Source organism: Tinamus guttatus, unplaced genomic scaffold, assembly GCF_059628265.1.
Source record: "Tinamus guttatus ecotype Peru unplaced genomic scaffold, ASM5962826v1 Tinamus_guttatus_pri_ptg000397l, whole genome shotgun sequence".
Lineage (NCBI taxonomy): Eukaryota > Metazoa > Chordata > Aves > Tinamiformes > Tinamidae > Tinamus > Tinamus guttatus.
Window position 1 is genome coordinate 450,473 of NW_028288931.1, and position 14,735 is coordinate 465,207.

Below are 14,735 nucleotides of genomic sequence, written 5' to 3' on the forward strand. Positions count from 1 at the left end.
CAACACCTGCACCGCGTGGTGCCGAGTCTCGGCAGGGGTTTTGCGGCCTCGAGCTGCTCCTCGTGCCCGCACTGGGGCTCCGCACATGCAGCGGCACGGCGCCGGGAACCGCCGGGCGCTGGGAGCCTGCGGAAGGGGGGACAGACTTTGGGAAAAGCAGCTTCCTCCGCGGGTAGGGCCGGCTGTTCCTCCCGAGCCCCGCCGCTGTTATCTCATCTCTTGACATTTCCTTTAATTATACGCAGCGGCCTTGACACTGTAAACAATTGCCGTGGCATTGTCTGCACGGCGCTGTGAGTCAAAGCTGATGCATAAACAGGGGTTGGGTTTTGGGGACCAGATCTGTGTCTCTACTGACCTAAGCTGCCTATTGGCAAGGGTCGTCTGTGCTTCTTGGGTCGTGTTCTGGAATGGTGCTTGGTGCTGGTTCTTGTCGTGCTTCTGAAAGAGCTTTTAGGAGCAAAAAGATGCATTTGGGCAGGGATTGGGATTTCAGAAGGATCCTAGGAGAGTCAGACACATCGAGCTCACGTTTTGCTCTCACCTCCTTTGGGCCTCCCTGCAGCTCGTGCCCAAGGGCGGCAGCTGATCCAGGGTGCAAAACCAAGGCTTTAGCAGCAACCTGCGCACGGCCGCGCCGCGCCGTCAGCGTCGCGCTGCCCGGGGCGCCCGGCGCGTGGCGCAGCCGCCGGCCCCGCGGCGCCGGCCCCGCGGCGGCTCCGCTCGCGTGGGACGCGCGGTCGGGATGCGCCGCTGCGCGGGGTGGTCCGGGCGGGCTGCACGAGAGGCGCTGGGCGAGATGAGCATCCCCAGCGCTATCTCGTTCCTTACGCAGAGAATAAACGTGTAGCGACATGAATCACAAAGTTGATAAACTGGAAGGGTTCCGCTCGGAGCTGTTTTTTGGTATTGGGCAAATATTTATTCGCATTGTTTCAAAAGGCATATTTGTGCAATAGATGGAGGTCAAACCTGTAATTATCTGCGAGATTCATGCTGGAAGAAATGGCTTGTAAAAACACTGCGCTGAAAGCAGGAAGCTTTGGCACCTCCTGTTCATGCACGAATCCGAAGCGGTGGTTGCAAATCTCCAAACTTCTGTGGATTTGGAGTCGCATCAGTGCAAGACACGTTGTTTTCCCGAGTTTCTGAAGTGACTTGAGCCAAGTCTGCCTGCAGCGCCTTTCCTAAACCGCGGCAGAGGATTTGGATTTCTCTTCCAAATGGATCTGCTGGAGCTGATCAGAAACCGAGCGCGTTGCCAAACTTGTCTTGCGTGTTAATAGGGAGCTTCCATTAAAACCAAGCAGATGCGGCGGCAAAGTTGGGAGCTTCCCAAAAGCTGGAGCAGAGCGCGGTTGTGCGGCTCCCTGGGGATGGTGCTGGGGAGCCCTGGACCCGCTGCCTCCGTGCAGGAATTTGGAAAAACGACACTGCTTTTCACCCTATTTATTTGTTGGGAAACCCCGAGAGAGGAAACGGGAGTTTTGCCCAACGCTCCCCTGCCCCTCTTGGCAGCTCTGAGCTGGGGCTCTCACCGGCTGCCCTGAAGGATGAGTGAGAGGAAGGGAAATTTGGGATGAATCCTTTAATTGGCTGCTTAATCCCGGCCTGGACACTGCAGAGCAGCTTCTGGGGTTAGAATATAGAGCTGCCTCTTAGGCTTAATGCAAATTTAACTTGGAGGCTTAACATGTGCTGTGCAAAATAGCTCTTCCTGTTAATTTACCAGCTCCCATGCAGTGCCTTGAGCTATTTCCATGAGTTTTATAGGTATTATAGATGGATTTCTCCTTTTTTTATTTTTTAAAAAAGGGCTGTTTGGATAACGTGGAGGCTGTGAAATGCTGGGGAGCACGGCACGGCGCGTGCCCCGTAACGGAGCTCCCGAGCCGCAGGATGCGCCTGTCCTAAAGGCTCCGGCCCGCTGGGCCTTTGGGAAGGGCCGTGTTTCCCATCTACGCTCTAGTTTCCATTCTCCATCTGTGGTGTTTGCCTTAAGTGCCGTTAGCTTATGGGTTCTTCTCCGAAGAGCTTGATTTTTGCCATCAGATACGAGTAAAAAAAAGGGTTAAATGCAGTGTTTGATTCTCCCTAAGCAATGGAATAATTAATGTGATTTTCTCCATGTTTTTCCTTCCCAGTAATACGGCTAGAAGTGACAGATGGGCATCCCGCCTCCGCGTGCCCGCAGTTGGGAATATGCGGTCGCTTCGCTGATGCTTTTCTGGATTGTGTCCTGTATCCGCGCGTCCTTTGGCTCTGAGCAGCGGTTGCTCTAGAGCCGCTCGGGGTGCTCGGGAGGCGCAGCCCTGAGTCACCGCGTTAGCCAAGACCTCACCGAATCTTTAATTTTCTCAGTATTGCATTCCTGCGTGCTGCCCGGCCCCTGCACAGGGAAATATTTAGCCTGTGTTGTAAGTAATTAGAGCGAGCGGCGAGGAAGCTCTGAGGCGATACTGCTGGAAATCAGCTCGTGCTGGAAGCCGCCCTCGCAACGCGGCTCTGGGGTGATCCTCGCTGCCGGGTCCTGCTCGTGGGCTTTGCTGAGCGTTCCCGGGAGCACGAGCTCAGCGGTGCCGCTCGGTGCTGCCCGGGGCTCGGCGCCGTGCTCTGCTCCGGCTGCGCTCGCTCCTGCGCCACGCTGGGCACCAACGCCGACCCCAACGCCGGCTCCAGCGCCGGGCTCCAACGCTGGCTCCAACGCCGGCCCCAACGCTGGCTCCAATGCCGGCTCCAACGCTGGCTCCAATGCCGGCTCCAACGCTGGCTCCAACGCCGGCTCCAATGCCGGCCCCAACGCCGGGCTCGTGCCGCGGGTCGCCGGTTCCCCCGGGCCCGGAGCGGCGCGCGGCGCTGCTGACCCCGCTAGCGCGGACACCACCTCGCTTGGGCTCCCTTCTCCCTGCTTTCCACGGCCGTGCTGCCCATTCGTTGGGCCTGGAACGCTGCAGGAAATAGGAGTTTCCCACTTGGAAATTTTACAGGAAGTGTTAAGGAAATCATGTGGCTCAGGAACAGTTACGTCACTCCGTCTCATCCAGACTCAACACTTTCTTTGCAGTATCCGGACGGGAGCAGCGTGGTGCCAGCTGCCGGATCCATAACCCTCCTCCCTTTCCACGCCGGCATGGCGCGGCGTTCCCAGCGCACGGGGAAAAGGGAAGCGGCGCGGCCGGGGCCGGGCTGACCCCGGCTCCGTCCGGGCTCTTGGACACGCTCCGGTTTGGGCCCAGGCCTGGCGGTTCCCCCCTCCCGGCATCCTGCTCCCGTGGGTGCATCCCCAGCCAGGGAAGTCCCAAACTTCCCGCGGCCGAGGTTGGCTCCAAGGAGAACGCCCGGAATCGCTGGTTGTGAACAGGCAGCCGGGGCCTTGCATGGATGGGACGATCCCTCTTAATGTTCTTGCGGCTGAATCACGGAACACGGAGCTCTGAGTCAGCGCTCATGAATGCGGCGTTTCGTGTTAGCGTGGACTGAAACGGCGGCAGTGCCCTTATTAGAGGAGCTAATACGTGTGCTCATTAGGAGGTTCATTAGGTTTAAAGTGAAACAATCCGGGGGAGTTTGGTTTTTCTGCAGTGTGTATAAACTGACTGTTAATATCGGAATGCCAGGTCCTAAACGGGATGGATGAAGGGGAGGGGAACCTCTGGAGGACAGTTTTCCACGTGCCCTGTGTGTCCCACATCCCGCCCCAAACCTGTCTTGTTTCCACCTTTCTTTGACCATCCGGGTCTCCCAAAATCCCGTAATGTTTTGTGTAAGTGGGATTTAACGTTTGCTGAGTTTTCCGAGGCAAACGTTGTAGGAGCAGTTATTGAAACCTCCTCGTTGTGCTTCCCTGTGCATCGCTGTGCGTCGCCGTGAGCTCTTCCTTCTCCTGACGGTCTCTGCGTGTCCCTGTGGAGCAAGGGCCCTGCTGGAACAGTTCTTGGCGGTTAGGCACCGGCCCTTCGGCATTATTCTGGGAATTTGGGGCATTTGCTCCTTGTCCTCATTGAAACGTGACTTTTCCTTTGCCGGGATGTGCTTGGGGGTTGGTTTTGCCTCCCGGCTGCTCTCGGTGGAGCTAAAACTCCTTGGCAAGATGGTGCAAAATCCAGCGCATTGCGGTAGGAACATCCTCCTCTTTGTGCCTGCCGGTGCAGAATTTGCTCCCTTTCTGTGCAGAGATTGAGGTGCAGGATGGACTGACAGGTTTTTCTGGCCAAGAGTCTCTCTTGAAACCCCAAAATAACCCTAACGTCATCTTTTATCAAGCTGTCCCTGTTCTGCTGGGGCGGTTTTGGTGCTCTCCCCAACCCTCCTTCCCAAGGGGAAGGGATTTGTGATTGAGATCGCTAAAGATCGTGTGAAGTCCAGGCCCAGCTGCAAGTTTGCCCCCTTAAAGACGAGTTCCAGCCTCCATCTCCAAACTGTAGCTCTCTGCCAGGTGCCTCTGTGCTTAATTGGCTCTAAAATGGCTTTTTCTTGGTGTCAATGCGGGGAGTGTTCAATGAGGCAGGGGATGCTTGTGAATGGGGACGTCAGCTGCCCGCGGTGACAACCACGAGCGGTTCCCGGTCGCGGTGCCGCTCACGATGCGCTCGGCGGCTCCGCAGGTTTCGCCAGCCCACGGCACCTCTGGTACCTGAGCGAAGGGTTTTCTGTTAAATCCTCTTTTTATCATGAATCTGGCCGGGTGCACATCAGCTTCGACTCCCTTTGGAAATTCCTTGCACTCTCTGCAGCCTGCAGCACCGCGGATACCCGCAGCGTGCCGTGCTTTGCCGATTCGGGCCGGTTTGGAGTGTTTTGCCAGCTCGGTGCCTCTCGCGGGCCGGCAGGCGAGGCGGCCGCGCACGTCGGTGCCTCCAGCCGCTTTTCCGTGCCGGGTGTGGGTGCTCTGGGATCGGGGCCGAGCGCCCGCCTGTCTCCTCCCCTTCCTGAGCTGGCCGCGTGCGCGCGCTGGAATGACAGGCATTCCTGCTCGGAGCGAGCTGGCACCGCAGCCTATTTATGAGAATCAAGTGCCTGGCCCTGGGGTCCGGGGAGGAGAGACCTGCGCGGAGCCGCCGGCCGCCTCCGTCGGCGCCGGATCCCTCCGGGAGCGCCGCGGGGATCTGCCCCCCTAGCAGCCCTCGGGGGCTCCCGCGGCACCGGGATCGGGGATCGCGGTGCTCCCTGCCCTCCGGAGAGCGGCTCGGGAAAGAGGCTCATGGGGCAGCCGCGCTTCTCCAGACCGGTCAGTCCAGCTGCTGCCGGTGAGTAATGGAGGGCCAGGGCCGCGGCGGGAATGCGGGGCGGGAATGCGGGGCGGGAATGCGGGGCGGGAATGCGGGGCGCGCAGCACCTGCGCCGCTGCCCGTGTCCGTGTCCCCGCGGGCTCCTCCGCCCCTGTGGGCCCCGGGCTGCGGTTCAGCCCCGTCCCGCGCGGCGTCCCCGGCCCCACGGCGCAGGCAGGACGGGCTGCGCTGGCCGCCCCGCGCTCCCTGCCCCGTCCTGCCGGCGCTGGCGGCTCGGCCGCCGTCCCGGCCGCGCTGCCCCGTGGCCGCGGTGGCAGATGCAGCCCCTGCCGGGCTCCGGCCGCTCCCCGGGCGCTGCCGAGAGGAGGAGGCTCCGCGCTGGGCGCCGCTTCCCTTCCTCCCGCGCTCATGTGCTGCCCGGTGCGTTTGTCCCCGTTGCGTTGCCGTCTCCCGGCTGTCCCGGGGGATTCTGTGTGGGATTTTTGCAGAAACACCCAACGCACAGGGGGAGCTCCCGAGGTGCAGGTGACTCTCTCCTTCCTTCCTACTTTCCTGCCCGGTATTTTACTAGGTTTAGCTGAAGCGCTGACTTTCTTCCTCGCCCCAGTTTGCTCTCAAGCTCGTTTTGTTCAAGAGCCGCTAAGATGAGAGTGCAAGGGGGAAGTAAAACTTCAGTCTTCTCGGAACCATCAGTGAGGATTAGTAGCAGCTTCTCCCTGGATTTACGCGGTGCGGGAAGGCAGGTCGGCTCCGGCCCTCAGCACGTGCCGGGATGGTGGCAGTTTGGGAGGCCCTGGGAGCAGCGTGGCCAGCGGAGCCCGGGCTGCTCCTGCGGCTGCTCCTGCGGCCCCTCTGGCCCGGAGCGGCACGCGCGGGTCCTCCCGGACGAGCCGGCTTGCGGGGACGGCTCTTGCATCGGCTTTGGCAGGACGTTGCTGTAAACAAGTCTCGGAAGATTAGCAAGGCGTGAGACAAGGAAGCCGAGAGCTGGGAGCGCCGGAGCGCCCGTGCCCGCAGCCTCCCATTGCCTGGGGGTCGGGATTCACGTCTGCCCCGGACAGGTCAGGAAATGCGCACGGCGTTTCTGCAGCTCCTGGAGGAAGCGAGGAGCATTTCCCCTACAGCGCCGTGTTGATGCTTTAACCATAACAGCGTTTCCATCAACAGCGCCTTTGTGTTTGCTTTCTGAGTTGTAGCTGCTTGCTTGGAAGCGTTTTTCCCTTTGATTCTTAGCGCTCGCCCTGGCACGGCCGAGCCCGCGGCGACGCAGCCGCGCTGTTCTCCGGCCTGGGCACGGCGCCGCGTTGGCACCGCGGTGCTGGTGGCACCGCCCGGCGGGGGCCAGCGGGGATCCCGCGCGGCGCCGCGCCGGAACGGGCGCCGCGGGACGCGCACGGAGCCGCCGCGCAGTGTGCGGGACAGCAACGCTCCGGGTGCAGCTCGTGGGAATCGCGGCCGATGCGGCCGGAGCCGGGGCTGCTCTCGGCACGGCGCCGCCGCGGTCCCGCAAGGGCGTTTGAGCCCTCAGCTCCGCATTTCCATCGGCCGCTCGCGCCGTTCGACGGCGCCGGTTCTGCGAGCGCGCGAGCCTCGAGGCCACGACGTTGAGGCAGGAATGGCCGGCGAGCTCCGTGGGGGCTGAAACTGTCGTGGTCCTCGTGGAAATCTTGTAAATACCACAAATAGGACGTGGATCAGCTCCCGCGTGAGCTGACATTTAGGAACAGAATATGAATTTTCAGCATCTGGGGTGCAATTCCTTGGTTCTTCTCTTTTTCCACATCCCTCAGTCTTGCTTTGTGAGGATCTCTAACTTGAATCTTGAAGTGATTTTCTGCTTACGTAACCATGTGCCTGTTGAAAACAAACAAAAAACCCTCTCCGTAGCCACACTGGCTTTTGATGGTGTGTGCGGCTGCAGTTAAAATGGTTTAAATTCGCCAGAAGCAGTTTCTTGCAGCCATGCACAGACCTACACAGCTCCACTTTAATTCTCGCTGTTTCGTGCTGTACACAGAGCTCTGGCCATGCCGGCGTTCAGGATGATCCCGAATGGAGTCGGGGCCGTGCGGATCGTGTCAGGCCGTAGCTGCAGTCTCTGCCGGTGGCGAGGCCGGCCCTGCTCCGCGGCCGTTGCCGTCCGAACGCGCTGCGCTCCCGCAGATCCGCTGCCAAAAGGGCTGCCCCTCTGCTCGCCTGGACGGAACCGGCATCGGGCTGGCGTCACCCGGGCCTGCTCCGGCTCCCGGGCCGTTTTCCCCATGGGAGCTTCCCTGCAGCGTGTGCAGGATGGTTAAACAAGGTCGCTCCGGCCTGGGCATCCACGTTCCAACCTGCTCGTTCGGGAGCTCCGACCTTCCAGCGAGGCCTCCCCTGGCTCCAGCCGGGCCGCTGTGCCCTCCTTTTCTGGAAGATTTTGTGGGCTCTCCGGAGGGCAGCGCTGGTGCCGAGGGCTCGGCAAGGATTCCTGGGGCATTCCTTAAAATCCAGGTCCTCTCTGGTGCCTCGTTTCCCTCCCAGAGCTCTGCGTTACGGTTTCTCAACACGGTTCTCCAGTACTTGGCTCGGGTAAGGAGGGACTTTCTGCCTGGGGTTGCAAAATGTCTTGGGGACCTCCTGGGCCTTGGGGAGCTCCTGGGCCTTGCAGAGCGGGACAAGAAGCAGCGTGAGGACGCACCTGGCCACGACGCTGCCGTTAGCCAAGGCAGCCGGGGCTGGAAAGGTCCTTTTGCACCGACCTTTGGGGAAATGTGAGCTGGAAATGGGCTGTGGCCGGCCCTCCTGCAGGGGAGGACAGCGTGAGCAATGAGAGCGCTTAAAATGCAGATCACTGCTGATCCCACCCGCTCATTAGCAGCAAATGCAATTTATAGTTGCATCATAAGAGGCTATTTTAAGTGCCCGTGTGTGCACAGTAATTAGGGAAGGTAAAAGGAGGAGGGCTGGGGAGGAGGCGGCAGGAGCCGGCCAGGGCTGCGGAGTGCGGAGGACGAATCCACTCGGGATGAAGGTGGCGAGAGGAAGGGAATCGCGTTTTGGCCTCGCTGTCACCTCCGTTGCCAGTGGGAGTTTGTGCTGTTTAGTAAAACGCAGTGAGTTTGATTCTGCCCAAAGCAAGTGAGATTGCGAAGCTGGTTTGTACTGTGGTTTTATGCGAGGAAGCGACGGATGAAATCCATCTCCCCTCTTCAACGGCTGCTTTTAGAGAAGGAACGGGGTTTTAAAGGGGCAAAAAAGAAGGATATTTTCATGTTGGACAAGATTTGATTCACAGCGCTCTACCTGCAGGCAGAGAGATCCCAGCTTGTGGAGCCTCCTCGTTAACGCGAGGGCCTGATGCTGGAGTTCCCTTGTAGTGATTGTGCGTTGCCCAGTGCAGTGCTCCCACCTCGGGGACACGGAAGCGGCATTCCCTGGAGCAGCGCAAACGAGGCCGCGTTGGAGACGTCGCTGCCTCCGGGAGGGCATCGCCGAGGGGCTCGGGGGCGCTGTGCCGAGCCCGGCGTTGGAATAACCCGCACCCTCCGGGGCGAGAGCGCCGTCCAGCATCCCAGCAATTCAGCTCGGGTTTCTGGGAGCTCGGAATGCCACTTCCGACCCACCCACCCCTTTTCCAGCACAAATCCCAGATCGGTTCCGCTGGCCCGGGTGCCGCCGCGTCCCGTGCGCTGGGAGCTGGATGCTGGAGGCAGCTCCGTGCTGGATGCTGGCGCCACCGCGCAGGTCCCTTCCCAGCTTCTTGTTGCGCGTGCGGAGCGAGCGGTGCTCCCATAAAACCCCTTTCCAGTCTTTTGGCCCCGGGAGATGGGATTCTTGGCTGGCCTGGGGGCTCTGTCTTTTCTGCCGACGCCTCTCGTTGGCTTGTCCGAGACCGGCAGGTCTCCCGTGATTCCCGAAGGCTGTGCAAGCTCCAGAGCGTTGGCCGCGGAGGCTCCGGCACACACGGAGCCCTGCGCGGAGCCGGGGCCGTGCCGAAGCCAGGGGACGTCGGGCCTGGGAATTCACCCCCTGCACAGGCCTGTGTCGGTCTGTGCGCGCGCTGATCTTTCCGCAGGCGTCGCTGGTTCTGCTGGTTCCTGAGCGTTCCCTGGTGCTGCCGGCAGCAGACAGAGCAGCGGGCGAGCAGGGAGCACCGAGGGCCACCAGCGTCACGCCGCGCGTCGGGGCTCGGCTCAGCAAACCGCCCCTTCACGGGCCGCTCTGCCGGAGCCTTCCCTGTGCGTGTCCCTTCCCTCCGCCGTGTCCGGAGGCTCCCAGGGCAGTAGGTGGAGCGCGGCCCGTATTGTGCTGCCTTCCTGTGTCCTTGTTGCTCTTGGCCGGCATTGCTGGCCTTATTTACCGCGGGAAACATCGGCGAGGCTCAGTCCTAGCACACACAGCTGTTGTACCGGGGCCGGTCGTTTCGGTGCGTGGAAACCGGCCGTCCACCTGCCTGGAGGGTGTTGGCGTTCGTTTCTAGAGCATTTGATTCCCGCTGAAGATGAGGAACGGCCCCAAAGTTGTTTGTTTCCCTTTGCGAAGCCCTCGCGCTGGCAATCCGCGCTGATCCGTGTTTCCTTAGCAAACCCCCCTGCATCAGTCCCCCTTTGCACCGTGAGCATCGCGAGCGCCGCTCCCGCGTGCCCGGGCTGCCGCTGGCTGCATGAACGTGCGTCCCGCTGCGTCCCGCTCCGTGCCGCTCCGCGCCGTGCCATCCCGCTCCGCTCCGTCCCGCTCCGTCCCGCTCCGCTCCGTCCCGCTCCGCTCCGTCCCGCTCCGTGCCGCTCCGTCCCGCTCCGCGCCGCTCCGTCCTGCTCCGCTCCGTCCCGCTCCGTCCCGCTCCGCTCCGTCCCGCTCCACTCCGTGCCGCACCGGGAAGGGCCGCGGGAGCCGCGCACGGGCTGACCCGCGTCTGCTCCTCTCCGCAGCGGAGGACGCGGATCCCGCGCCGCCGGACGCCGGCATGGGGGTGGACGTCCTGGAATCGGGCGACACGACGCCCCCCACGAAGAGGAAGAGCAAGTTCTCCAGCTTTGGAAAGATCTTCAAGCCTTGGAAGTGGAGGAAAAAGAAAAGCAGCGACAAATTTAAGGAGACTTCGGAAGGTAAAGTCATGGGCCGGGCGGGAGCCCCTCCCTGCACAGGGGAAATCCTCAATTAGCCGGTGACTAACGAGGACGGGCACGGAGCGGCCCCAGTGCACACAAGAACGAGGAGCCCTCGTTTCCCTGGGGGCTGATGCCTTGGGAAACTGTTCTTCTCAAACCTCTGGTTTGCCCTGTTTTCTGACTGCCTTTTTTTTTTTTCCCAATTTAATATCAGTTTTAGAACGAAAGATTTCTATGCGAAAGCCAAGAGAGGAGCTGGTAAAAAGAGGGGTCCTGTTGGAAGACCCTGAGCAGGGTGAGTGCTAATAAACTTATTCTTCACCTCTGTGTTGTGTAGCCGTCTGCCTCTAATGCACTCCCTCTCTTCCCTCTTGCCTTACAAATGTTCTTTTTTGGGGAGAAATTTAAGGGTCTTGTCAAAATAAGTTTTCAGTTGACATCTGGCCTGATTTGTCTGCGTGTTGGGTGACGTTGGTACGAGGAGGGAGCTGGAAAGTGTGACAGTGTGAGAGCAGACATCGCTTCAGTGACATATTGCAGCACCATAACATAATGGCAAAATTCAGGTTTCCCCTTGGAGGAAAAATGCAGACGAAGAGGAAAAAGTGGAGGTGAAAAGAGTGGTTTTCAGATCAAACCACTGAAAGCAAAACAGATGAGAGGTCTCGCATGGTTGTTTGCAGCTCCGCTGTGATGAAAGCCACCTGCGATTCCCCCAGGGCAGAAATGCTGGGCCCAAGGAGGAATTCACGGTGGTAGAAAAGAGTATGAGGTCACAGGATGAAACTGGGAAAGATCAAAGGCTCCGTGCATCAAACTTCCAGCTAGGGATGACAGAGGAGTCCTCCAAGCTGCAGGGGTGTAACAGGAGCGTGGCTGGGAGGTGGAATTATTTTCTGCTTAAAGTCATCTGATCGGGCTTAGGAAACAGAAGATGGTTATAATGTGGACAAAGTGCAAGCCCACGGTACGGGGGAGCAGTCGGTATCGTCAGGAGGGTTAGATTAGAAAGCGCATTATCTTAATCCTTTGCTTCTGTGATTTTTAAGACACTTGAGCGGTCACAAGACGGTGGGGTAGGTTATTGCATTTGCTGGTAATTCTAATCCATGCACTTCCAAGGCCAGGTAATTTTCCTAGGCAAGTTCTTGCGGGGGGAAGAAGTGGCAGAATTCCTTTGAGACAAGCGAAGGATGAGGAAGGAAAGAGGAGCAGCGGAGGCTTCCGAGGGCCGCGCGGCTGGGAGAGGAGCTTGTCCGTGCGCTGCTGCCCGGGCGGGTGGCAGGTTGTGCTGAGCACGTGTCAGCGCGGAAGGACACGCCGGGATGTCCTGACCTTGCAGGAGGCCCCTGGGATTGAAGGCTGGAGCAAAGTGGCCCCAGGGAAAGGCCGTCGGGAGCATCGTGCCACGGAGAAGGGCACGCGAGGTCTCACGGGGCAGCGCCAAGCCGCGGTGCTGCGTGTGCCCTCCGCGCTGCAGACCTGCGCTAGCCACAGGCAACTGCTGCTGCTGTTCAAAGCTCCTGCTCCTCTCCTGAGCTTCAGCCGCGGCTGGGCAGGAGATTCCCTCTCGGTGCTGCCTTTGCATCCCGCCCTTCGGGAGCAGCGTGGGAGCGCTCGCCCGTCTTCCCTTGGCTGCTGCCCGGGTTGTGCAGGGTGGAGGCAGAGGGAGCTTCCAACAGGCACCGCTGCTTTCGGCCTCTGAGTAACACCAGGTTGGGGAAGGAGAGGGAAGATCTTTGGGGGACAGCAGAATAAATCCTCAAAAACCAGAGCAATGCAAGTGCCTGATGTTTGGGAGACCCACGATGCCATCAAGGCAATTAAGGAGGTAGAGAATGGCTGAGATTTTCCTCCTGGTGACTAGGGCTTTAAATGCTCTCGAAAGCACGATGTACAGGACTGAAAAGAGCCCTCTGGGAGAAGGGGAGTCCTCCTAAAGCCTGGGGAACTTGGCACTAGAATCTGCACGAGCAGAAAGAGCTGAGATCCTGGAGATGTGCGGTTACACCGATGGACACCAAGGAGAAGTGAGGAAATTCCTCTTCCTCTTGGTGCAGAATTTGTGTTTGCTCCCACAGTGAGTGGATAGGAAAGTGGCTGGAGTAATTTATTGCTAATTGTGGTCACATTTTTGGAGGCTGTGGAGCAGTGTCAGGCATCCTTGTCTCGCAGTTTTTAAATGCAGGTGGTAGGTTAATAGGCCACTGCAGGAAGAACCTCGCGGGTGGGATGCAGCACTGCCCTCCTCCGCTTCTTGCTGATGAAACCACGTGCTCAGCTTAGGCTAGAGCTGCTGTTGCTGTGCAGGAGTGAAACCAGTTGTTTCACAAGCTGGAAAGGAATAGGTGTGGATTGGTGGTGGTTTGGCCCGCTCTCCTGTCTTGTGCCTTCTCACTGTTCTCTCTTTGCTGCTCTCCCTTCCCACCCGCTTGCAGATGGTGAAGAAACAGAGAAGCTCAACCCGCCCGCGCTGAAGAACGGCCACACGGTCCCCATTGGAGGCTCTGGAGTTTGTGCTTGGAGCAGCCAGGAGGAAGAGGCCGCGAGGCCGCCGAGCGCCGGGAAGCCCGTTCCAGCCGAGGAGCCGCAGAAACGGCGGGGTGAGAATGCAGATGTTTGCACAATCGATTGCTTCATGTCCTTGCAGGACCAGCTTGGACCGGACTCCTCCGTCCGCTCCGCGGGCGCCGCAGTGTCCTGAGCTCCCCTGTGCTTTGCAGGCTCATCCAGCAGCCACCCTGGAGCAGAAACGGAGCCGCCTCAGGAGCCGCACGTGCCCCGGCAGCCGCTGCTGCCCCCCAAGAGACCCCCCTCCGCGTCGCAGGACGTGACCGAGGCGCCGGCGAGGGACGTCGGCAGCGCCACGAGGGCACCGGCCCCCGCAAAGACCCCCAGCCCCGCGGCCGCCCCCTCCCCGGCTCCCAGGACTCTGCCCCCGGCTGCCGCCCCGGGCACGGCGCCCCCAAAGCAGCCCCCCGTGCCCCCGCCCAAGCCTGCGAACCGCAACAGCAGCGCCGTCATCGGTGAGTGCCGCGCGGCCGCGCGCTGCAGCACCGCGGGCTGCTGGGGAACGCGCCGGGTCGGATCCTCCAGCCCCGCTCTGCTGGGGAACGCGCCGGGTCGGATCCTCCAGCCCCGCTCCGCTCGGGAACGCGCCGGGTTGGATCCTCCAGCCCCGCTCTGCTGGGGAACACGCTGGGTCGGATCCTCCAGCCCCTGCTCCGCTGGGCAACGCGCCGGGTTGGATCCTCCAGCCCCCGCTCCGCTGGGGAACGCGCCGGGTCGGATCCTCCAGCCCCGCTCCGCTGGGGAACGCGCCGGGTCGGATCCTCCAGCCCCGTTCTGCTGGGGAACGCGCCGGGTCGGATCCTCCAGCCCCGCTCCGCTGGGGAACGCGCCGGGTCGGATCCTCCAGCCCCGCGCTCTGCTGGGGAACGCGCCGGGTTGGATCCTCCAGCCCCGCTCCGCTGGGGAACGCGCCGGGTTGGACGGGTCGGATCCTCCAGCCCCGCTCTGCTGGGGAACGCGCCGGGTTGGATCCTCCAGCCCCGTTCTGCTGGGGAACGCGCCGGGTCGGATCCTCCAGCCCCTGCTCCGCTGGGGAACGCGCCGGGTTGGATCCTCCAGCCCCGTTCTGCTGGGGAACGCGCCGGGTTGGATCCTCCAGCCCCGCTCTGCTGGGGAACGCGCCGGGTTGGATCCTCCAGCCCCGCTCCGCTGGGGAACGCGCCGGGTCGGGCGCGGAGCATCCGCCTGCGTGGAGCCGGGAGCGCCGCGGAGCCGGCACTTGGAGCGCCCTGCCAGGAGCCGCTGTCCATCTGCTGCGGCACCAGGCCATGGTTTTCAGCAGGGCAGGAGCGGGACGAGGAGGTGGGAGACGTTTCCCTGTTGGTTTTAAGACGGCGTCTTTGAGCGTTTTGCCGGAATTCAGCTATGGAGAGCCTGGATTGATGGATGGCGTATGGAGATTTTTGCCTCACCGGGTAGAGTCAGTGGGATTGATGCGTTCGGGTGGTTTTAGAGGCGGTGGAGGGGGACAGGAGGCCCTCACATCGCAGCAGCCTGCACGGCGCTCGTCGTGACTGCGTCCCCACGCAGAGCAGAGAGGCCTGGAGCTGCCGGAGAGACGTAGCCCTTCCCGGTTCATACCGGGCACTTTCTCTAAGTGCTCGGGGCACTGCTGTGCTGAAATCATAAGTTTCCTTGATTCTTGTCCCATGCATGGACGCAATAAAGCGTAATTTGCACTGATTCTTCCCACTTAGAAATAAGATACTTAATTTTTTAATGCTAACTTTTCTAAGGTGAAGAGCTGGGGAGGGTTCGTAGAGCTGCTCTATTTAGGAGGGTTTCCTTCCCTGCTCTATTTAAGATTCCCAGAGGTGTTGAAGATGTCTTGCCCGCTCAAGCACTTGTG

At 60.7% G+C, this 14,735-nt stretch overlaps 1 protein-coding gene across 1 annotated transcript in view; it reads left to right on the top strand.

The window, feature by feature from the left end:
• Window positions 1-14,735, top strand: part of PHACTR4 (phosphatase and actin regulator 4) — a 37,732-nt gene that overhangs the window by 15,239 nt on the left and 7,758 nt on the right. Inside the window, exons 3-6 of the mRNA XM_088531050.1 lie at window positions 10,136-10,312; window positions 10,530-10,610; window positions 12,754-12,918; window positions 13,039-13,341. Coding sequence (XP_088387176.1) covers window positions 10,136-10,312; window positions 10,530-10,610; window positions 12,754-12,918; window positions 13,039-13,341 — 726 coding nt within the window. The remainder of the gene's footprint in view (window positions 1-10,135; window positions 10,313-10,529; window positions 10,611-12,753; window positions 12,919-13,038; window positions 13,342-14,735) is intronic.